Source organism: Urocitellus parryii, chromosome 11, assembly GCF_045843805.1.
Source record: "Urocitellus parryii isolate mUroPar1 chromosome 11, mUroPar1.hap1, whole genome shotgun sequence".
NCBI classification, from domain to species: domain Eukaryota; kingdom Metazoa; phylum Chordata; class Mammalia; order Rodentia; family Sciuridae; genus Urocitellus; species Urocitellus parryii.
The window spans coordinates 22,050,592-22,074,765 of NC_135541.1; the positions used below are offsets into that span (position 1 = coordinate 22,050,592).

General features: G+C 34.9%; 1 protein-coding gene across 5 annotated transcripts in view; it reads right to left on the reverse strand.

Annotated features, from left to right (window-relative positions):
• The window catches only part of Zmym6 (zinc finger MYM-type containing 6), a 37,658-nt gene that overhangs the window by 7,741 nt on the left and 5,743 nt on the right, over positions 1-24,174 (reverse strand). For 4 of the 5 annotated variants that reach the window (XM_026393460.2, XM_026393456.2, XM_026393457.2 and 1 more), the window contains exons 4-15: positions 22,367-22,451; positions 21,650-21,893; positions 16,042-16,216; positions 15,724-15,915; positions 13,531-13,681; positions 12,708-12,823; positions 11,234-11,515; positions 10,908-11,058; positions 9,962-10,134; positions 8,048-8,195; positions 6,404-6,544; positions 5,821-5,858 (exon numbers count right to left, since the gene is read on the reverse strand). In XM_026393460.2, coding sequence (XP_026249245.2) covers positions 5,821-5,858; positions 6,404-6,544; positions 8,048-8,195; positions 9,962-10,134; positions 10,908-11,058; positions 11,234-11,515; positions 12,708-12,823; positions 13,531-13,681; positions 15,724-15,915; positions 16,042-16,216; positions 21,650-21,893; positions 22,367-22,451 — 1,896 coding nt within the window. Of the gene's footprint in view, positions 1-5,820; positions 5,859-6,403; positions 6,545-8,047; positions 8,196-9,961; positions 10,135-10,907; positions 11,059-11,233; positions 11,516-12,707; positions 12,824-13,530; positions 13,682-15,723; positions 15,916-16,041; positions 16,217-21,649; positions 21,894-22,366; positions 22,452-24,174 lie in introns of those variants that run through there. The other variant, XM_077791400.1, reaches the window with a different exon arrangement.

The following is a 24,174-nucleotide window of genomic DNA, read 5'->3' on the forward strand; positions in this document are numbered from 1 at the left end:
ACTAGCTTTTTGTGAAAAGAGTTGCAACCTTTGCATTCTGTCATTTGTCTTTTGACTTTGAAATATAGTTGAATTTCCCTGTAGCTTCTTTCATGGAAAGTAGAATGCTTTCCCCACTTCTACATTATTAAATTTTTCTCCTGTTTATTTCTTAGTACCTTCATTGTTTCTTACATTTAAATATTTTCTCTATCTAAAACTTTATTTTGGTCTGAATTGTGAGGTAGAAATCCATATAGAAATCTTCTATATGTCTACTCTACTCTGCTGTCATATCATTATTGAATAATCCATATTTCTCCTACTGATCTGAAATGCCATCTTTATTGTTACTAAATTTGGAGACACACACACACACACACACACACACACACACACGGTCTATTTCTGGATTTCCTTTCTGTTGAGAGTCTACTCCTGTAGCTGTGTCTTAATTATGTATGTAGCTTTATGATATCTGTAGTTTTCCAATAATTCTAATGTGGGAACTAGTTCCTTCCTTTCTTTATTCCTCTGCTTTAGAATTTCAACAAAAAGGCTTTTGAGCATAGGAGTAACATGATTTGATTTGTTTTAGAAGGATCATTTTGGCAACCACAGGGAGAAAAAACAGGGTAAGAACGGATACAAGAAGACAGGCAGGAGGTCACTGAAATAATCCAGAAGAAAGGCGACAGTACAGATGTAGCCCAAGGGTGGTAAGAAGTAGCCAACGCTGGAGAGAAGCCTAAGGGAAATACAATGATTCTATTTTAGACATATTTGAGATAGTTATTCTAAATGGCTACGTCTAAATGTCAAATAGGCAGTTGGATACATAAATCTAGCTAGAGCTCAAAGGTCAGAGCAAGAGGAATGAATCTGAAAATCAGCCCCATCATCTAGGTAGTACTAAAAACGACCTAACGACAGACTAGAATAGTGTGAAATTTCATAATGCTACCCAAAATGGTGTGCAATATAAAATTTATGAATTACTTATTTCTGGAATTTTCCATTAATATTTTCAGACTATGGTTGGCCATGGGTGACAGAAACCATAGAAACAAAAATGACTGTACAAAGACCCAGAAATCAGTTAGAAAAAGGTAATTCAGTACAAAAATAGGGGGAGATTAAAAGAAAGAAATTCTAAGAAAAGAAAATCCAAAGGACCAAAAAACAGAAATATAAGCAAACCTACTAGTAATCAGAGACATAAAATAACAATAAAACCATCAAACAGATTGGCAAGAGGAAAAAAAATTAAATATGACATTTAATAAAAATGAATGGGGGAAAAAGGAACACTTTTACACCACTGATAGGTTTATAAATTAGTATAACCACTATGAAAATCACTATGGAAGTTCCTCAAAAGACTAGGGATGGAGTCACCATATGACCCAGTGACACCAGTCCTCAGTATTTATCCCAAAGACTTGAAGTCATTATACTACAGCAAACATGCATACTCATGTTTATAGCAGCACAATTCACAATGGCCAAATTATGGAACCAGCCTAGGTATTCATAAATAGATGAACAGATAAGGAATTGTATTATACACACAACTGAGTTTTATTTAGTTATAAAGAAGAATAAAGTTATGTCATTTGCAGGAAAATGGATGAAACTTGAAAGCATCATGTTAAGTAAAATAAGGCAAACTCAGAAAGTCAAGAGTCAAGTCATATGTTTTCTCTCTCATGTGGAAGCTAGAGAGAAAAAAGAAGAAAAAGGTAGGGGGATTTCATTAAAATAGAATGGTGACAGGTAGAATAAAGAAAGGGAAACAGAAGGAGGGAAGATGGGAGAAAAGGGAGTTGCTCAGGGAGTTGCTCTGAAATGAAACTGACCAAATTGCATTGTTATACTGTGTGCATGCAGAAATAATAACCAATCCCACTACTATGTATAATCGTTTGTGGTATTAAGAATTGAATAGGGGCTGGGGATACAGCTCAGTTGGTAGTGTTTGCCTCACATGCACAAGGCCCTGGGTTCAATCCCCAGAACCACACACACAAAAAAGAATTGAACAGGGGGAGCTGGGGTTGTGGGTCAGTGGTAAAAGCACTTGCCTAGCATGTGTGAGGCACTGGGTTTGATTCTCAGCACCGTAGAGAAATAAAGTCCACTGACAACTAAACAATTAAAATAAACAAATAAATAAAAAGAATTGAACAGAGGTGCTTTGCCACCAAGCTACATCCCCAGAACTTTTCATTTTTTATTTTGAGACAGGGTCTTGCTAAATTGCTGAAGCTGGACTTGAACATACAAACCTCGTGCCTCTGCCTCCTGAGTCTCTGGGATTACAGGTATACACCATTGTACTCAGCCAATTAAAAAACTTTTAAATAAATAAGTAAAAAGAAATGATGGTGAGGCTATGAGAAATGGATATAAAAAAAATAGCAGTCACTGTAGGGCAATTTAAAAACTAGAAATCCAAATACTCTTTGACTCAATAATTCTACTCTTTCATTTCTACACTAGAGAAATTCCTGCATATAGATGCACAAGAAGACATATACAAGGATATTCATTTTAGCAGAGATTTTTTTTTAATAGTAAAAAGCTAGAAACAACCTAATGTTTAACAATAACACTGTGGATAATTAAATATGGTACCTACAGAAAATACAATACTAAATAGTAATCAACAGAAATGTACAAAATGTATTGTATCAACACAGATAAATATTTCTAAAAATAATATTAAATATTTTCATACTACATATACAAAAGATTACAAAATGGTCTGAAAGGACACCCAAAACTCATGATATTGCTTCTGGAGATGTGAAAAGGGATTAGTGATAGTGAATAATTTTTAAAAAGAAAAAGGCAAGAGGGGAAAAACTATAGGCAAATAATGGTTAATTCTAGGTGATGGGAACAAAGTAGAGCAGGAGTTGACAAACTATAGACAGTGGGCAAAGTCCAATCTTCTATCCATTTTGTAAATAAATTTTTATTGGGACACAGCCACACTCACTAATTCATCTATTGTTTGTTCGTTTCTGCATGGCAATGGCAGAACAGAGACCAAATGATCTGCAAAGTATTTACTACCTAAAGTTTGCTGACTTTTTCAGATTTTCTTTGTACTTTTCATAATTTTTTTGCCATTCCACCAAATTTAAGTACATTTAAATAACTAAAGGGAGATTCACACTGCCATTCTTGGAGAAACAACAACAAAATGATTCTAAGATTATCAGGGACTTTTTTCACATCATAAGAACATTACATTATTTATTGTTAGCTTTTTATAGACTAAACTGAAAATCTTAATCAGAGGTACTTGGTAACACAATTTAAATGACTGGTGAATTTTAAAAATACTCCACATGAGGAAAGCATATATAGGGCAGACACATTAAATATGAGGCACAGAGTTCCTGAATAACCTGAATAATTCAAACCTAGCATAATTCAAGACTAACTGTCCCATTTAGACAAAGTGGCAGAGGGATGTATTCTCAGACTACATAAATCTACAATCAATATAGAACATTTGTATAAACATGTTAATAATACTTATTAATATATAACATTAAAACACTTCAATTATATAATTGTATAGTTAATAATTATATTGTATAGTTAATAACAATTATTAACGGTACAATAGTGATTTACTAATCATGTAATTTTAAAATAATTTAATGTACAACATATAATATACAAATAAATATCAAAGTAAGTTAATTTAATGACATTTCATTAATATGGTATATTGCCTGAAAATAACTAAGTAGGAATTATCATCTTCCAACAACACAAATAATGGGAGAGTTAAGAGCTACTAAATTAGGACAAGCTATCTTTCTACATTCCAGTGAAAGCTGGTTTGATTCCCTGCAAGACTTTTGCTAAAGAATGAATCTAATGTGGTTTTTTTCCTCTCTTTTCTTCCATTGAGGATTTCTTGACAGGCAGACTCATTTTTGATCTTTTTCCTTGCTACCTAGAACAGCAATCCATACTTGGATTATCTTGTTCAAAAATAAATGATTTCTACTAAAACATGGTTAAAAGCCCAAGCCAACAGTCTTACTGTTAGTTGTAAGGAAGACCAGGTTAATTGCTGTGGTCTTCTTCCTTCTGCCTTTGTTTTTCTAATTCTAAATCAAGCAAAATTTCATTTTTTAAATAAATTTTCCATGTTCATTTTATGTATATAATGTATAATATGTATACATACAATACATGTATATGTATTATAAGTATAACACATGCAATCTCTATATCCATATTAAGAGATAGAAAAATAGAACTAAGAATATTGTAAAATTAGCTTCTTCCAAGCAAATTTTTAATGGGACCTTCATTGACTGCGCAAATCTACCTTCTTCACCAATTTCACAGAATCATTTTTATCAAGTTACCATATATTGTCTTCCAAGTGATAGGTTCTTTAAGGTGTTAATAGTGTTAGAGGTAGTAGATATAGTCTGCCTGCTCAGTTTTATATTCTTAAAACCTCAATGGGGCCAGGCATGATGGCCCATGCCTGTAATCCCAGTGGCTCAGGAGGCTGTGGTAGGAGGATACTCTGGGTTCCATCCCCAGTATCAAAAAAGAAAATGAAAAAATCTCAATGGACTTTAAAATTAGAAGGGCAGTGACTTTCAGTAAAACATTTTGTTTCACTGTCATCTCCTTTCAAATCATGTCCATACTGCCAGGATATTTTCCACTTATTTCATTATCCTTGCCTGGCTATAATTTTTGTGAACTAAGGAAGTGCACCTACTTTAAGGCTGCTTTAGGTTTCTTGACCATCACCTCCACCACTGTGCAGGGTAAGTACACTTGGCTGAATTAGCAGTATGAGGTATCATCTTCATAGATTTTCATCACATCTAACTTCTATTCCAAAGCTACTGAATTTGGGGCACACTTTTTAGCACCAGTACTACCACTTAACCCTTGAATAATACCATCATATAAGATTTTTAATTATATCAAGAGCAAATGTTAAGATAGCAGCACAACAGTCACCAAAAACATTAACCCAAGAACTAACACACTAACATGATCCTGACAAAGGACAAAGGAAATTTTATTCTTCCATTAAGGTGATACATAGTTTGTAATCCTTTTAGCCTACCAGATCTGAAATGATGCATTTCCCAAATTTTTAAAAATGTTTTGGGAAGTTTCACTCTATTTCAAATGAGACATAAAATGAGAGTTTACATATACTTTCACCTTGCACATTTTCTCACAAAATTTACTTACAATGACTCCACACTAAACTTTCAAAAAACTTTCTAGTCTAAAAAATAAATACTTGAAAATAGTAAGAAAAATAAGCAACCAGATGAAATAGCAATCTTTTTTAAAAAATTAAAGTTAACACAAACAGTAAAATAAATCAGGAATATATTCTTATTAATGATCTAGAGGCAAACTATAACGTTCAAGACAAAAAGTTAGTGCATGATATATTACCCTGCCTTTTAAAAAATATATGTATATATTTTGTTGTAGATGGACACAACACCTTTATTTCACTTATTTAAATCTATGTGGTGCTGAGGATCAAACCCAGTGCCTCACACATGCTAGGTGAGCACTCAACCACTGAGCCACAACCCCAGCCCCTATTTTACTTATTTTTATGTGGTAATGAGGATCAAACCCAGTGCTTTACATGTGCTAGGTGAGCGCTCATCTTCCACTGAGCCATAACCCCAGCCCTACTTTGCCTTTTGTAAATACACTATAAATAGAAAATTATTCAGATATATTAGAATGTTATGTCCAAAATGAAAATAAACCCTAATGGTATTATCAGGAAAAATAAAAAAAAATAAAACTTACATCTTCAATGATCTTTGCTGCCTCCTTAGTAGCTGCACCTGTTATAAATTAAGATTTTTTTTTAAAAAAAAAGGTTTTTTTTACAGTGATGGGATCAAACCCAGGACCTTGTGCATGCTAAGCAAGCACTTTACAACTAAGCTATACTCCAAGACATACACTACTATTCCCAAAACAAACATAATAACACTGAGATCAAGGAGTTAATTTCCTCCCTCCAAAGTAGGCTACAGTCTAGACTAGAATTTTCAAAAAATGGACTAAGGTAACCACATCAATATCACCTGTAGTATATGGTAAAGGTACGGATCCCCAGGCCCCAGGCCCAAGGCCCATCTTATTGCACTAGAATCTCTGATGGTAAAGAAGCAGGTATGTTAAAATCATCCGGGTTCTTGAAAAAAAAAAAATCAACAATCTATATGGCTTGCTTTTACACCAAGATCACCTTGCTTGCTACCTACTTTCCCCAGAGACAGAGGAGAGGGTTTTCTTATATAAAGAAAAATATTACCAAGAAACAATTAGGCTATGCAATGCTTACCTCTACCTTCTAGCCAAATGCCTTTTTATCAAGTCATACCTTTTAAAACACTGTTAGTGTTTCCTGTAGATTGGGCAACAGGTATTTTTGCCAATGACACCACATTGGTTATAACTGGTGTTGTAACTGTCTTTGCAGAAGGGAGCTCCATCAAAGCAGTTCGTGCCTTACAAATATTTACTGATTAAAATAAATAAAAAGACCAGGTATAAACAAAATAATCATACAATACAACACACAAAGCTATTGAACAACAAGGTTCTCAAGAGGCAATGAAAATATCTAACTCTATATAACACTGGGTTGAGGGATTCTGGTCAGATTAGTGTTTACTGGGGCTTAAAAAGAACTTGATTCTGGGGCTGGAGATGTGGCTCAAGCGGTAGCACACTCACCTGGCATATGCGGGGCCCTGGGTTCGATCCTCAGTACCACATAAAAATAAAGATGTTGTGTCCACCGAAAATTGAAAAATAAATATTAAAAAATTCTCTCTCCCTGGGTTCAATCCTCAGTACCACATTAAAAAAAAAAAAAAAGGAGCTTGATTCTATAAAATAAGCTTCAAATGAAATTTTCTGGGTAAAAATATAGGTATTAGCTTCAGGAGTGACTAGGCTGTTCTATTAGTGAATGTTAAAACTCTTACACTTGAATTTGCTTCAAATAAAAATTTAACATGTCAATTTATCTAAGTAAGTTGATGAGGGACCTGAGTTATCTATCCACCACTTAACATTGGTTTTCTGAAGCTACATTACAAAATGAATATTCTTCCAAACATGACTGGTCCGGGATAACAAATAGCTAACACAAAAGATCAGCATATGTGATAAGACTGCAAAGGTAGACAAGAGCCAGACTGCAAGGGGCCAAAGGACATAAATTCTGTTAATTAGGTAGCACTTCAGGCTCTGATCAGAGAACATTATATCAAGTGTTTTTTTGGGGGGGATTTTTTTTTATTTGTTCTAATCAGTTATACATGACAGAATAAATTTTGATCCACTGTACACAAATGGAGCATAACTTCTCATTCTTCTTGATGTACATGGTGTTGAGTCACACCAATATGTAATCATACATGTATATAGGGTAATAATGCCAAGCGTTTTGATCTAACATTCAGAAAGTGCTACTTAGGAAAGCTACTTTAAGGACATGCCACATATCTATTCTTCTGACAGTCTGACCACATTAGCTGTCCTACTTACAAAATTATTTTATTCTTAGCCAAGAAAAACTTTGCTACCCATGAAGAAGTGGTCTATTTATTTTTTCTGAGATAATTACTGTGTTGTTCTTTTCTCCTTTGCTATAAACAGGCTCTGGATCAAATCTTACATCAGCCACAGAAACTATATTAATCTACTTATATTCTCTCCCTTTGTTTGTGCTGATTTTTTAAGTTTCAGACTAGTCAGTTAATAACTGAAAATAAACTATGTAAGTTATGTATGTACACGTAAGTTCAATCAAAAGCAATCAAATAAATATTTCCTATAAATTAGTACAGATTTATTAATTTCTTGGTATGTTTGATTATGAGACCAAAATTAATTTTCCCATCAGATTATTTGAATCCAGTAAAATTTTGTTTTTATTATATTATTTTCAACTTTGTATGCTGATAATATAACCTAGAACTGATATAAAGGTCTCATTAGCTAAGTTTAATCTTACCTTTATTTTGTGGAGGAGGATCATTCATGCTTTGCTGATGGCAGAACTTCAAGACACAGAACAGATTACAGAAATGTTTGATGATGCCTCTCCATTTTATGGACTCACTTAGCTTACCCTGTCGTTTACAACCATCACACTTGGCCATCTGAGAAAGAAATTTAAGACAATATAGGCTCAAAACTATAAAATAATGAAAAGACAACATTCATCATAAACTAGAGGCACTATGAAAACATGGTATATAGGTCAGCTGAGTCTACAAAATGTAAGGTTCCTATTCTAAAATACTGAAATTAAAGTGTGAATATATATAAAATGTGAAAAAAAATATATATAGATATAGATATTCACACACACATAATTATTATTTTTTTTCACGTAGATGTCCTAGGTTAAGAATATACAAACAGGGAGCTGGGGTTGTGGCTCAGCACTAGAGTGCTCACCTAGCATGAGCACTTACATGTGTGAGGCGCTGGGTTCGATCCTCAGTACCACATAAAAATAAAGATATCGTGTCCACCTATAACTTAAAAAAAAAAAAGAATATACAAATTGCTCTTCTGTTTTCAAAATTAGTGATGAAAAAATCTAAAGGCAGATTCTATTTTCAAAACATTAAGAAGCCATATAGGCATGGTGGTCCATGCCTGTTATTACAGCTGCTGGAGAGGCTCAGGTGGAAAGATCAAAAATTCAAGGTCAAGGCCAGCTGAGCACAGTGATGCACGCCTGTAATCCCAGCAGCTTGGGAGGCTGAGGCAGGAGGATCATAAGTTCAAAGTCAGACTCAGCAAAAGTGAGGCACTAAGCAACTCAGTGAGACTGTCTCTAAAATACAAAATAGGGCTGAGGATGTGGCTCGGTGGCCAAGTGCCCCCGAGTTCAATTCCTGGTACCCCCACCCCGATGATGCATCAAAAAAAAAAAAAAAAAGTTCAAGGCCAGCCTGGGCAACTTAGCCAGTTTCCAAGTAAAATAAAAAGGGCTGGGAATATAGCTCAGTGGTACAGCACTTCTGGGTTCAATCCCCAGTAACACCCCCCACATACACATACAAAAGGCAGCAGCATATGACAGTAGAAGGAATATAGGCTTTGAGGTCATTAAGACTTTTATTTACTCAACAAACATCTAATTAGATATCCACTGTCTTAAGCACTGATTGGTCCTAAACATAGAAAGAATGATGAAAAAGTTATTATCTGCCACCACAAGAATATTATATTTTGGGAGTGAGGTAGATAAGAAAATAGAGACTTCAATAAAGTGTTACAGGTGCTACCTAGGTGTCACCTACCAGCTTCCTCAAAGGCACATTACTTAACCTCCCTAGTCTTCACTTTTCTTTTCTTTATTTTTAATTGTAACTATCATTGATAGTCTTTCAAAAAGGTAACCTTTTCTAAAAGAAAGTGGGTAAGGTTGCTAGTCATTGTCATTTGACCTAAGTAAGAACAAGGTCTGACTTCAAATTCTTCAGAGTAACCTAAATGAGAGCCACTTCAGGCAATATTATGTAAAGTTATAACTGAAAAGAACTCAAAGTTACAAACAAGGTCAATGTGCCTTGAAATAAATTAAAGAAAGCAAAAATAAATGGTACATGTCTTCAATCAACAACAAAGTCTCTAGAAATCCTAACTCTGTTCTCCAAAGATGGTTATATTCAACCAAATTTTGTTACAGTAGCCCATAATTTATTCTATACAGCTCTAAACACCACACTTTTATTCACATAATTTGAACATATTTTAAATAGCAAATAATTTGCACTAACTTAAAAAAAACACACAAAAGCCTACTTGGGAGCCAGAGACAGGATTGTAAGTTCAAGGCCAACTCAACACCACAGTAAGATCCTGTCCCAGTGGGAAAACAAAGAAAAGTTAAAAAGTATATCACACTTACCTGATAAAACAAAACTGTAAATTTGGTCATGCAGTCTTCACAACAAAACTCTTCTAACTTTCCCTCCAATCGATTTTCTACCAAATTAGGGGACGTCTGTGAACAATAACTACACATCTTACAGTAGTTTCCCCATCGCTCTCCAAAGTCTCGAGCAGAGAGAAGTTTGCAGACTGAGCACACACAGGGATGCAAGAAGAAACATCAAATTTACATTAACTTCTAGGAGGTAAAGTGAGTTTCTATAGTCACAGATACAAATCCTAAGCTAATTCCTAAACGTTTGACACACTATTTGCCTCTAGGTTAAAGAAGTCTTTTTATATTCACAAAACAAACCCACATCCCCTTTTAAATGTAAATATAAGACCATCTATTTTCAGAAACATCAGAACTATAAGTTTCTTAAACCAAGAAGCAGTAACTACTAAAGTTCCCTATTTACAAGACTTTCTATATGAATACCATTATTTAATTATATTTTGATAATTTTTCCTTACTGAGGTTACTGTAACATTTATAAAAAGAAAGACTTCAGGGCTGAGGCTGTGGCTCAGCGGTAGCGCACTTGCCTGGAATGTGTGAGGCACTGGGTTCGATCCTCAGCACCACATAGAAGTAAATAAAAAAAAAATAAAGGTCCATTAACCAACTAAAAAAATATTTAAAAAAAAAAAAAAAAGAAAGAAAGAAAGACTTCAGGGCTGGGGTGTAGCTCAGTAATAGAGCACTTTCCTACAACAAAAAGGCCATAAATTCAATCCCAGCACAGCAAAAAAATAAACTTGAAAAGACTTTAAGTAAACCTCAACATAAAAAATGTTCAACTTATACCTCATAAGAGAAAAATTACTTGAAAATTAATCATGATTAATTGCCCAACTCATCATAAATTATTTCATAACAACCACATGCTGTGTATATAATATGAAGCCATTTTCTTTACCTTCACTACAGAATGGCTTATCAACCCCTGAGAATCTCACAGTTTCCTTTATAATTTTCTGCAGTTTACAGTAGTCACACATTGCCATAACTTTATTTTTTCTTTTGTATTCATCAGAGCAAGTCTTGCCACAAAACAGAAACATTTTACCCTGCAGAGAAATAATAGTCATTAAGATCTAACTAAACAGCTGCTTTATTGTTAATAAATCCTTTCCCTTCTTATTTCAAAGCAAACTCAGTGACTGTCAAAGACGAAAAAAGTACTTCTAAAAGTGCTTCTATTGCATAAGTTCCTATGCAATTCCTTTTATCATCTCTCCTTACCTTGTAGAAAAGAAGTTCTGGCTTTGTGGCAAACAGATGATAACAGTGCTGACACTTGAGTTTCACAACTGTCTGCATTACCGCAACCTGCTGGGATTGTTCACCAAGAGTCTGGTGACTGGCTGCTATGGCAGTGCCAGTGACAGAGCTGGAGGAAATGGCAGAGGCAAGGCCACCACCTCCTGGTGGCCTTACTGATTGGCAAGGTGAACTCGCAACCACTTGGCCCTGAGACGGAGGCACGGCAGAAGACTGTGTTCCATTTGGTTTGTTAAATACATTCTGAATGAACACAGGCAAAAATTTTAATCAACTGAGAAATAACTTAACTTGATATTTTTACTTTCTCAATTTAATTAATCCCACAACAGTTTTTAAAAATCGTATTTCTCATAGGAAGAGTTTCAATGACATACTTTCAAAATATAAGGACTGACAAATGCAACATTAAAAGATTGAGACTTGACTAGAGTTGTAGCTCAGTGGTAGAGGCACTGGGTTAGATTCTCAGCATTGCATATAAATAAGTAAAAAATAAAGGTCCACGGACAACTAAAATTATATATATATATATTTTTTTTTTTTTTTTTTAAGGTTGAGGACTGGAATCCAGACTGCCCAGATAACAAACTCTCAGATATTTCTCCAGTAAATTATGGCAGGCCTCGCCTTCCCTCAGGGTACTTCTTCCTGCATGCTTGTCACCAACCAAATCTTTTCTTGTTTTTGGTAGTATTGGGGAATTACACCCTGGGCCTGACACATGCTAGGCAGGCACTCTACAACTGAACCCATCCCCAGCACCGCTGCCCCCACACTTAAAAAAAAAAAAACTTTGAGACACGGGTCTCACCTACATTGCACAAACTGACCTTGAACTTGCTATCCTTCTACTTCAACTTCTGGAATAGCTGGGTTTGCAGGTGTGTGTGCCACTACACTCAGTTACCAACTCCTAATAGCTATTATAACACTGTGGCTACCAGCAGTCTCTTTTCTCCTTGGGGCCAGAGATACCACATCAGGCCTCCTTCCACCCAGGATATCACAAAACTCTCATTCTTTTTGTGTGTATTGCAGAAAATAGAAGAAAATGGGACAAGTGGATGCTTATAACTACATGCGAGGAGTTCTTAAGTTTCTGGCCCAGGATGAGAGTAAGGGGCACATGAGCTCCCAAAGGCTACTACTATACTTCACCATACTATAGCCTAGTCTCCATCCTTCAGAAACGGAGAGAACCAAGGGAGAAAGTAGAAGGGAAGAATAGTTCACCTAAGTACCCTGAATAACGAAGCCCTATGTCCAGGCTTAGATAATTCGTACAAATAACCTCTGGAACCCAGGCTGAACAGAATGTTTTTCTTTTTAAATATGAACTTTTTAAAGTATAGACCTCAGCAGTTAACATTTTGCCATGGAATAAAACCTAACAAAACTACAAGGATAAAACACTACCTTAGATTGATCATACCTGGAAAGCTACCACACAGTTGGAGCTACAGAAGCTGTATATAGTTCCATTTGACATGGCTAGGTGATACTGAGGGATTGCAGAGGTTTTACAACTGTGACATGAAACCTGGACGCCTTGATGACAAAAAAATAAAAAGTAATGAATACATCATAAAAATGAACAAATAAAAACCTATAAGTAGAAGAAAAAATAATCAAATATTCAGTACAACGGCACAACGGAGTAACCTGGGGAAATTAGTTCCAAAACTCCATGAGGATTCCAAAATCCATAAATGCTCCATTTCCTTACGTAAAATGTCACAGTATTTGTATGTAATCTATGCATACCTTTCCAAATATCTTTTCATATACTTTAAAGCATCTCTGGATTACCTATAATACTTGACAAGGAAAAAAATGTCTGTATATGTTTAGTACAGAGGCAATTTTTTTTCTGGAATATTTTTGATCCAGTTGTTTGAATCCATGAATAGGGAAGCTACAGATATGGAATACCAACTATAATAAACAACAACAACAACAACAAAAATAAAGAACAAAAAAAATCAAGGAATTCTATAATAATTTGTAAATCTAACCACATCTAACTTTTATTAACTCCTACTTAAATAACTAACCAGAACTTACAATTATTTTTTCTTCTCATATACAAAGCCTATAAAATATATATACAATTATTTGCATTTAAAAATCAATTTTTTAAATCAAACTTGAGTATTTAACCCTACAGATAAATTTAGGTTAGAAAATGAAAGAAAAGCAGTTACAGGCTTCTTCAACAGTTACTAATCTATAAATTTATCAAATTTAAACATTACCTGAAGAAGTAACAGTTTTAACTCTGTAAGCAGATAAGCAATTAATAGAACAGAAAAGTTCTGTTTTTCCTGAGTCATTTGTAGTCTCAATCATTTCAGCAGAGCGCCTCAATGACTTCCCCAGAGCATAGGGAGGAGTTTGGGCCGAATTCTATGAAAAAACAAAATAATGCTTAGATATTTAGTGCAAGCATACATAACTACATATTGTTCTAAAAAGAAGAAAAGCTACCTTTAACAACTGCCTTTGACTGAAATATTTGAGCATGACAAGTAGACTTTTATGAAAGTTGGAAAACAGGTTTTTTCAGACAATAATAAGATTGAAGAAAAGTAGTAGCTACTCAGATTTTATCGAGAACAAAACACAAGTAATAAACAAGGAATTAACATACTTTTCTCATCATAAATAACCAGAGAGGACCAGGTGGTCCCTGAGCCAAATAGCCATCCTCAGTATGGACCTAAACCTCAATCTAGTAAAATCCACCACCATCTTTAAAGCTACTTAACTTATGAGACTCTTTAGTGAGAGACTGAAATGCTATTTTATGCATATCATGAGATCTTACAGTACTACTTTTTTTTTTAGTTTTTTTATAGTTGGACACAATGCTTTTATTTTATTTCTTTATTTTTATGTGGTGCTGAGGATTGAACCCAGCGCCCTGCACATGCTAGGCGAGAGCTCTACCTCTGAGCCACAACCGCAGCCCCAGAACTACTAATTTTTTTAAACTGAATTTCATAATAAAGTCTGCCTGTAAGTTTGTTGCAAGAAATAATTGTAGTATTAAATGGGGGCTATTATTTATATAACCAATCTTATTAACTTTCTGAATGCTTAATTTAAGTCAAATCCCATGCTAAGCAATTAACATACACTATATCATATCATTCTTAAACAACAGTGATGTGCTTTCAAAAATTACATTAACCAAAGTTTAAAAAGCAACTTTAGTTAAATTCACAGATAAATAGAAACAGGAAATTAAACTTATTCCATCACACTCCAAAGTTTAGGCTCCTAACTGCTATATTATGGTCTCAGTAAGAAAGTAAACAGCAGGAAAATGTAAATTGTGAAGTTTCATATAATCTTCCTAGCAAAAGAGGAACATCCTTTATGCAATGGACTGAGTACAACACCAGTAACAAAATTAAACATGGAACTGATTTTTGGATCATTTACAAAATATCAGATTCTATTCCTGTGAAAGTAGTAAATAGACTGCCTAAGTGGCAACTCCTAGAAAAGATATACTTTTTAATCACGAATGTACATTCCTAACAGCACAACAGAATTACCAAATCAAAACCTGGTCAAAAAAAGAAAAAACTATCATTCAAATTCTTTTTGTTTTTAAATATTTATTTTTTAGTTGTAGGTGGACACACAATATCTTTTTTTCATTTTTATGTGGTGCTGAGGATCAAGCCCAGTTCACATTCTTTAAAAAAAAAAAAACAACTAAAAACCCAAATCATTAGAAATAATCAAATTTACAAAGTGATATTTTTAATAACCAGATTAATCTACCACTCACTACAATAAATAAAATCAGCTAAAGTATTTTAATACTTAAGCCAAAATAACAATTAAAAATAAAAAACAAAATGACAATTAAGTTCAAAATACTCTTCAGAATAAAAAAGATGCTGGGAGTGGTGGCACACGCCTATAATCCCAAAGGCTCAGGAGGCTAAGGCAGGAAGATTGCGAGTTAAAAGCCAGCCTTAGGAACTTAGCAAGACCCTGTCTCTAACATATAAAAAATGGCTGGCAATGTGGCTCAGTGGTCAAGCAACCCTGGGTTCCATCCCTGGTGCCAAAAACAAAACAAACAAAAAAAAGGTAGTTTCCCAAGATTCACTGATTATCACCTTTTAACTTTTGCTCATAGTTTATTAACAATAAGGAGTTTTCTTCACAATTTCACAAAATAGTTCACACAGCAAATCATGTAATTACCTAAGAATTCTTAGGCATGAAGAGAACCTTAAAGTAACCTACTCCACCTATATCATCTCACATCACAGTCACCCCCACAATATCAGAATCACATTTTCCTGGAGAGGAAATCACATTAGGTTGAATGGATGGCAGGAGCTTGCTCTTTTATTCTGCAGTTCATCCCTACTCAGCCAGCTCAAGAGTAAGCCTGACTATGCATGACAAACTGATATTCATACCTGCTTGTATGCTGTAACACTTGTTGAACTAAAAACCTTCTGGGATTGGCAAGGTCCAGAGCTACTATAGCAATAGCTTCCACAGTTCTCACAACAGTTCATGGTGAGGTTGTTGGTGGAGTGAAATTTGGAAAAACAGGCATCACTACAAAGACCATGTACCACATTTTGATATTTAACTTCAAATCGAACCTAGGAAATAAACACACACACACACACACACACACACACACACACATATACATAAAGTAAGTGCAGCCAGTTAAAAAAATCTCTGATCTTTAAGAAGAATCCCAATAAAAGTAAAACGTAACTTACATCAGCATTTTTCTGACACATACTGCACTTTGTCGAAATGCTATTGGTATATATGGTAACAACAGGTTTTTTCTTTAGCTCATAAGAAGACAGGCATGATTGGCTGCAGAAATCTTTGCTAAGAGAAGAATTTTCAAACCGGGTTGTGATCACATCCTTTGTATTTAAAATTTCTCTAAAAATAAATAACAAAGGCAAAACAAAATGTAACTTTCTCCTCTTTGTAACTAGTATTTACCCCTGATATTTACCAGGGGCAGCTAGAAAAAGAACTTGAATAAAGCATATGAAAACCTGGAGTTGTGGCTCAGTGGCAGGGCGCTTGCCTAGCATACATGAGGCACCAAGTTCGATCCCCAGCACCACATAAAATAAACAAATAAAATGAAGTACTGGGTCTATCGACAAATTAAAAAAAAAATAATAATCTGGGTTGGATGATTATGTTCTGTCACTTATCAGCTGAGTAACAATGAGTTAGGCAATTACTATTTCAATTTCCTCGTGTAAATGGGGTTTATAATATCTAATTCACAGATGTGTGGAGGGAGAACTTCATTTAAAATATAAGCAGTCAGTGGGGCATGGCTGCACATGCTTGTAATCCCAGCTACTCAAGAGGCTGAGGCAGGGGCATCACAAATTAGAGGCCAGACTGTTCAACTTAATAAGACCCTGTCTCAAAACAATATAAAAAGAGGCTAGGAATATTGCTCAGTGGTACAGCATTTGCATAGCATACGGGGGCTCTGGATTCAAAAAAGGAGTTCTTAATTAAAAATAAAACAAAAAAATATAACTGGCCAGTAGCTCATGACAATAAACAGTGAAGCTTCCAGCTCCAACCAAATTTCATCTGCTAGAGTCAATAAGACTAAATTCAGTGGCCATCCCGTAACTCCAGACCTCCTACTCTCCAGCAACTGCCAAGAATAGAAATATGAATGAGACAAGATTTGAGGAAATGGAAACTACCAATGACTAACATAAAAAATAAGCATGACATAAATGAGACAGGATGAACACAAATAACTGAATAATTGTGTGCGATTTCTTTTTTTTTTTTAATTGTATGAGATTTCTAGAGCCATTTTATAAGAGCTAATTATTGCAATAAGCACTGATGGAAATACCCTGGTAAAAGAGAACCGAAATATTACTATTCCTCCCACAAGTATAAAAATCAAAGGAACAGTTATTAACTAGAAACAGTAGTCCAGGTCACAATAATAATAATGGCAGTAATATTATATATAAGTAAACTGAGTAACTAATATGTGCCAGGCATTATTCACTGTACTCAATTACCCTATTTATTTATTATTTATTTATTTGGTACCAAGGATTGAACCCAGGGCCCTCAACCACCAAATGAAATCCACAGCCCTTTTTGAGACAGGGTCTCACTATGTTGCTGAGGCTGGCTTTAAACTTGCAGTCCTCCTGCCTCAGCCTCCTGAGGCGTTGAGATTACAGGTATGTATCACCACCCCTGGCTCAATTACCAATTTAAATATCATAAAAACACAAGGAGGGAAATATAATTGCCACTTCACAGATAAGAAAAGCAAATCAGAGGTGAAATCACTTGTCAAAGTTGTACTGTTGGTCAGCAGTGATGGCAGAGTACAAATGCAGGCAGCCTGGAATTAAATTGTTCCACTAACTCGGCTCCCATCCTGTATCTTTATTACGCAGAATAAAAAAGTAAATAGATATGCTTATATGTAAGTGAAGTATTAATTTTAAAAAGTATCGCTCTGTCTTACTAAAAACAGCAATAAAGAATTTTACTTAATAAGGCATATCTGCCAGTGTCATAGTGTATGCATAAGTTACTCAATAAGAATGACTTTTTAAAAAAACTTGTGCACACAAATACAAATGCATTCCAAACCTTATGTATTCAAATGAGTGTTAAACCTTAACTTTTATCCCCTTATATATTCAAATGAATGTTAAACCTTAACATTTATCCTGGGGAAAAAAATTATACCTGTTGCCATAATAACATGGCTCAAAACATTTTCTTCTATTTTCTCTTCTTTCCCTTAATTTCTCTTAATTTATAAGAACCTAAAACCATTGTTTAATTGTATGACTGAATACCATGCTTGACAGGGTAACTCAGTTTAATCACTCAGTATACTGACCTGATAAGACATCAAGTAACTTTTTTTTTTTTTTAAATCCATGCTGAAAAGACAGATTTGTACCCTAAATTAATCTAAAAGAATGTTCCATACACTCTGAAGGCAATATCCAGAGATCAAAAACTTTTTGGGGGGGGGCTGCTCAGTGGCAGAGCATTTGCCTAGCATGTGTGAGGCTTTGGGTTTAATCCCTGGCACAATAAATAAATAAATAAACACATGAATAAATAAGTCTAAACAAGGGCAGCACTGTGGTAAAAAGTCACCAACCAGGGTGCTACTTTAAAAACTATAATATACACTCAGATGTGTAAGTCATGCCAAGTTGTTTAAAACTTAATTCATTTTATATTGATATTCAATATGTTGAAACAAAATATCTGAAAACAAAACTTGATTTACTCTCTCATTTCAGTTTCATTAAAATGACATTAACAGGGCTGGGGTTGTGGCTCAGTAGTACAGTGCTTGTCTAGCATGCCCCAGGCACTGGGTCTGATACCCAGCACTACGTAAAAAAAGAAACTAAATAAAGAAAATAAAGGTATTGTGTCCATCTACAACTAAAAATATATATTTAAAAAAAGACATTATCATATTAAAGTATAAAAAGGGCATTTTAAAACAAATTACATTTGAATATACAAATAAAACCCTGAACAACACCTCTCCCTTTTGGAGATTTTTCTTTTAGCAGAATTTACTTTTAGATACCTTAAGCCAACATGTTGGGAGTTGCCTCGCTCCAAAGACTAACTTCCTCATCCCCTGAGAAGAGCGGTCCAGTGGTGAGCCCTGTTGGCTCACATGATTCTTACCCACCAATCAGACTAGCCTTGCTGGCTCAATGATCCTTACCCACCAATCAGAAAGCACCCTATGCCAACTGTCAAACCATTCAACCATTAAACTGTCATAACTGTCAAACCACCCCCGGCTCTATAAATATGCAGAAGTGTTCCTCCTCAATAAATGGGCATTTTCTCCATCGACGAGCCTCGTTCGTTCTTTCAAACACACCAACTAGATAAAGAAACTGTCACCTATCTTCAAAGATGAAAGAGCCTATAAAGTATACACAATAATAATGCAAAGTAATAATTATAAATAGTAGCACATAAATATTTAAAATTTATTATTAACAGTAAGATTCCCCCTATCAAATATGTGCTAGGTAATGTGCTAACACTGTCTTATTAAAATCCTAGGGAACCAGGCACAGTGGTACATGCCTATAATTCCAGTGGCTTAGGAAGCTGAGGCAGGAGGATAGTTCAAAGCCAGCTGCAATAATTTAGTGAGGCCCTAAACAACACAGGGAGACTCCATCTCTAAATAAAATATAAAAAAGTGCTGGAGGCTGGGGATATAGCTCAGTTAGTAGAGGGCTTGCCTCACATGCACAAGGCCCTGGGTTTAATCACCAGCACCTCAAAAAAAAGGGGGGGTAGACTGGAAATGTGGCTCATTGGGTAAGCACCTTTGGGTTTAATACCTAGAACAACAACAACAAAAATCCTAGGGGGTAGGGAGATCAATAAATGCAAGGGACTAGGGGACAGCAGAAGTGGAAGGAGGCAGGAAGCATTGGGGAGTGATAGTGACCAAATTTCAGTGTTGTTCTATGTGCCTGTGCATGTATAAATATGTAACAAATCCTATCATTATGTAAAACTATGATGTACCAATAAAAAAAAGTGGAAAGAAAAAAACTCTTGGGGCTGAGGCTGTGGTTCAGTGGTAGAGCAGTTGCCTGGCATGTGAGGCCCTGGGTTCGATAATCAGCCAACATAAAAATAAATTAATAAAGGTCTACTGACAAATAATTTAAAATAAATATTTTTTTAAAAGATGTAGATATTGGGCTGGGGCAGGGGCTCAGTGGTAGAGCGCTTGCCTAGTATGTGTGAGGCACTGGGTTCGATTCTCAGCACCACATAAAAATAAACAAAAAAATAAATAAATAGTTTAAGGCATTCTGTCCATCTACAACTACAAAAAAATCTAAAAAAAAAAAAGTAGTAGATATTCTTTACCAGTGAAAAACTGAGATTCAGAAAAGTTAACGTATCTCTCCCAAGTCACTTAGCTAATAAGAAGTGATGGAATCATAATCTAAAACACCAAGCTCTTTTTTTTTTTCTCCCCCTTTAGTTCTGAGGATTGAACCCAGGGCTTCACTCATGCCAGACAACTGCTCTACCAATGAACTACCACCACTGATCTACAACCAGGCTTTTAACTTTTCTTCCTCTACGTAATCACTACTGACAACACAAACTTGCAACAATTTCATTTGCTGTCTCATTCATGTGTGATCTTGGCAGCTGCTAGCCAGTAAGAAGACATTTACCTTAGGATCTAGAGTTGTGTGATGGCCACTAAATCTAGTCCTATTGGCTCCAGCAAATGAAACTTGAAGCTAGAAGTTTCACACTTTCTTACCGGAATCAACTATCATGAAAATAGGCAAATCATGGCAAATTCTTCAAAAGTAAGATAAAGGAAAGTTTATATAACTTTCTGTTTCTTCTTCTCTCTGCATTTAAGCAGTGTTATAAAGCAAGGACCCAAATAAAGGCTCACAAGGATATTAGAAGTAAACACCTATTTCTGTGACCACTTAGCAGTTTTTGCCTTCTAAAAAATTAAATAACTTTCATATATTATTAAGAATGAGTCTAAGCTGGATGCAGTGGCATGTGCCTGTAAACCCAGCCACTCAGGAGGCTGAGGCCAGAGAATGGCAAGTTTGAGGCCAGCCTTAGCAACTAGCAAGACTCTGTCTCAAAATAAAATAGAAAAAGAACTAGGGATGTAGCTCAGTGGTAAAGCACTCCTGGGTTAAATCTCGAACGCGCGCGCGCGCACACACACACACACACACACACACACACACACACAAAGTGATACTAATGTATCTATACTTTTGTGGAGGTACTGGGGATTGAACTCAAGGGCACTTGACCACTAAACCTCATCCCCAGCCCTATTTTTTTGAATTTTATTTTAAAAAAAGGATCTCACTGAGTTGCTTAGTGCCTTGTTTTTGCTGAGGCTGGCTTTGAACTCTTGATCCTCCTACCTTAGCCTCCTGAGCCACTGGGATTATAGGCATGCACCACCATGCCCAGCTGTATCTATACTTTAAGATAGCTTTTAAACAATTCTAAATGGTTGTTGTCCACATTTACAGAAATATGAGTGGTCTTACAATTCCAAAAATGGTTCATTTCTTTCCATGGTAAAATTTAAACTGAAAGAGGCAGAAAACAGGTTTAGGCAATACTTCTAACACCAAGTTACTTATATAATGTTGTAAAACTTTATATAGTTAAAAAACAATTTCCATAGAAATGTGTCAAAGAGACATGAGGTAACAACATGTTTAAACTAAAATATATACACATTTTAAAAATTAAAGTAAAAAAGAGATATCATTAAGAATTTTATACCTTGAGCAATTTGTGCAGGTTTTCTTGGGAGGAAGTGGTAGGCAGACAAGTGAAGAATATCCGATAATACATCGTGTGGAACAGAAGAGCTGAGTAGATCCTGTCTTGTGATATGCAGTTTGACCCTTGTAAAGCATCTTTTTACAACCAGAACAAAAAACCTGAATAGCTACAGGTGGAACTGAAGGAACCAATATTTTTGTGCCAGGTGGTACAAGAGAAAAGCCTGAAGTCAACTGCTGGGCTAGCAAAATAAGAAAAAAAACACCAGTTTTAGTATTTTTTATATATGCAAAATATTAAATGTATGTATAATTCTTTTTTAGGACATATAATCTGTTTTGAAATTCAATGAAACAATGTTCTAAAACAGGGGTTTCAAACTTTTTAAATTATGACCTATAAAAATTAAATTTTACATTATAACTCAGTTCTCACACACACACACGTGTGTGTATGTGTGTGTGTGTGTGTGTGTGTATAATTTAATAACTGAAACAGAAGTTTCAAGAAATAGCACATTTCCCTGCTATACACATCACATTCTGATATATTCTCATTCTATTTCCTTTTTTTAAATGATGGTGAATAACAGCTCCCAATTTGAAAAACATGCTCTAAAGGAGAAGACTTAGATGAAGAGGTGCTTTCCCTCAATTGTATTAGACAGAGTAAACAAATATTAACAGTATTAACTCACACAGTTCTATTTCTTACCAAGAGAATTATCACTAACTGAAAATACAGCACTGATTTTCAATTCACTTTCTTGAGTTTTTGGCTGTTGGGCATGTCCATACTCCTTTTAAATACAAAGAAAAAGAGAAAAATGAATAAAATATATGTAAGTAATTCTATCACATTCATATCTTTTATATTTTACTCACAATCACCTTCACAAATATCTCAAAAGTCAAAATTTGAAAGTTATTAGACTAATCTTCATAAAGACAATCTTTAGAATTGGAGAATATTTTATAAAGCTATATCCACTTTCCAAATATAATCTTGATGTATGAGAATAATATACAGTTATTCCAACCCAGACTACTACTCATTTTCTAGGATGTATTTACAAGGGAGCAGTAAATGAAATGAAATCTGGATGATTTAGAGATTAGATCTAAATCAGTAATTTTAGCCAAAAGACTTATAAGCTGTCATATCTGTAACGGCAGAAAAGAGAAGAATTTCAATGCAATCAACTCATTATGCACAAAGCATCACAGCCTAAATCAGATTTACCTTAATATACTCTTTAAAATGTAGAATAAAATAATCATTAAACAAATTTTTAAAAATATATACACCTATCTTGAAAAGGACTACCATTTATTTGGAAATCACGACCATCTTTTGTGTTAAAATGGCCTTACATATTTCTGAATAAACAATTTTTTAAAAACTGTCTTTTCTAAAACAATGGACATAATAAATGGCAATTAGCAAAAACCTACCTATACTTATCAAAATAAACAACTATGTCAGTTCCAAAACTAAAAATTTTGAAATTGCTTTAAAGTGCCAAAAACTAGGAACCACTGCATTAATTCACCACTTTCCGTGAAAGGTACTTGGACACCAAAAGAGGTGCTCCCTATAAGACAGAACTATCCCCCATCTCTCACTCCTCATAAAACTCAGCTCAAAGTGGATCAAGGACCTAGACATTAGACCAGAGACCCTGCGCCTATTAGAAGAAAAAGTAGGCACAAATCTTCATCATGTCAGCTTAGGAACAAGCCTCAACCAAACACCTAAAGTGCAAAAAGTAAAATCAAGAATCAATAAATGGGATGGTATCAAACTAAAAAGCTTCTTCACAGCAAAGAAAACAAGTAAGAATGTGAAGGGAGAGCCTACAGAATGTGAGAAACTCTTTGCCACCAGCACCTCAGATAAAGCATTATCTCCAGGATATATAAAGAACTCAAAAAACTTGACACCAACAAAACAACCCAATCAATAAATGGACAAAGGAAACAAATAGACACTTCACAGAAAAAGAAATACAATCAGTCAACAAATATATGAAAAAAATGTTACAAAAATGTTATTTTTTAATTAGAGAAATTCAAATTAAAACTACACTAGATTTCATCTCACTCCAGGCAGAATGGCAATTATCAAGAATACAAGTAACAGGCTGGGGTTGTGTCTCAGAGGTAGAGCACTTGCCTACCATGTGTTCAGTCCATGGTAGGCACTGGGTTCAATCCTCAGAACCATATTAAAAAAAATTTTTAAAAATGAAGATATTGTGGGCTGGAGATGTGGCTCAGCGGTAGCGCGCTCGCCTGGCATGCGTGCGGCCCGGGTTCGATCCTCAGCACCACATACCAACAAAGATGTTGTGTCCGCCGAGAACTAAAAAATAAATATTAAAAAAAATTCTCTCTCTCTCTCTCTCTCTCTCTTTAAAAAAAAAATGAAGATATTGTGTCCACCTATAACTAAAAAAAATATTTAAAAAGAATACAAAAAACAATAAATATTAGTGAGGATGTGGGGAAAAAAAACACTCT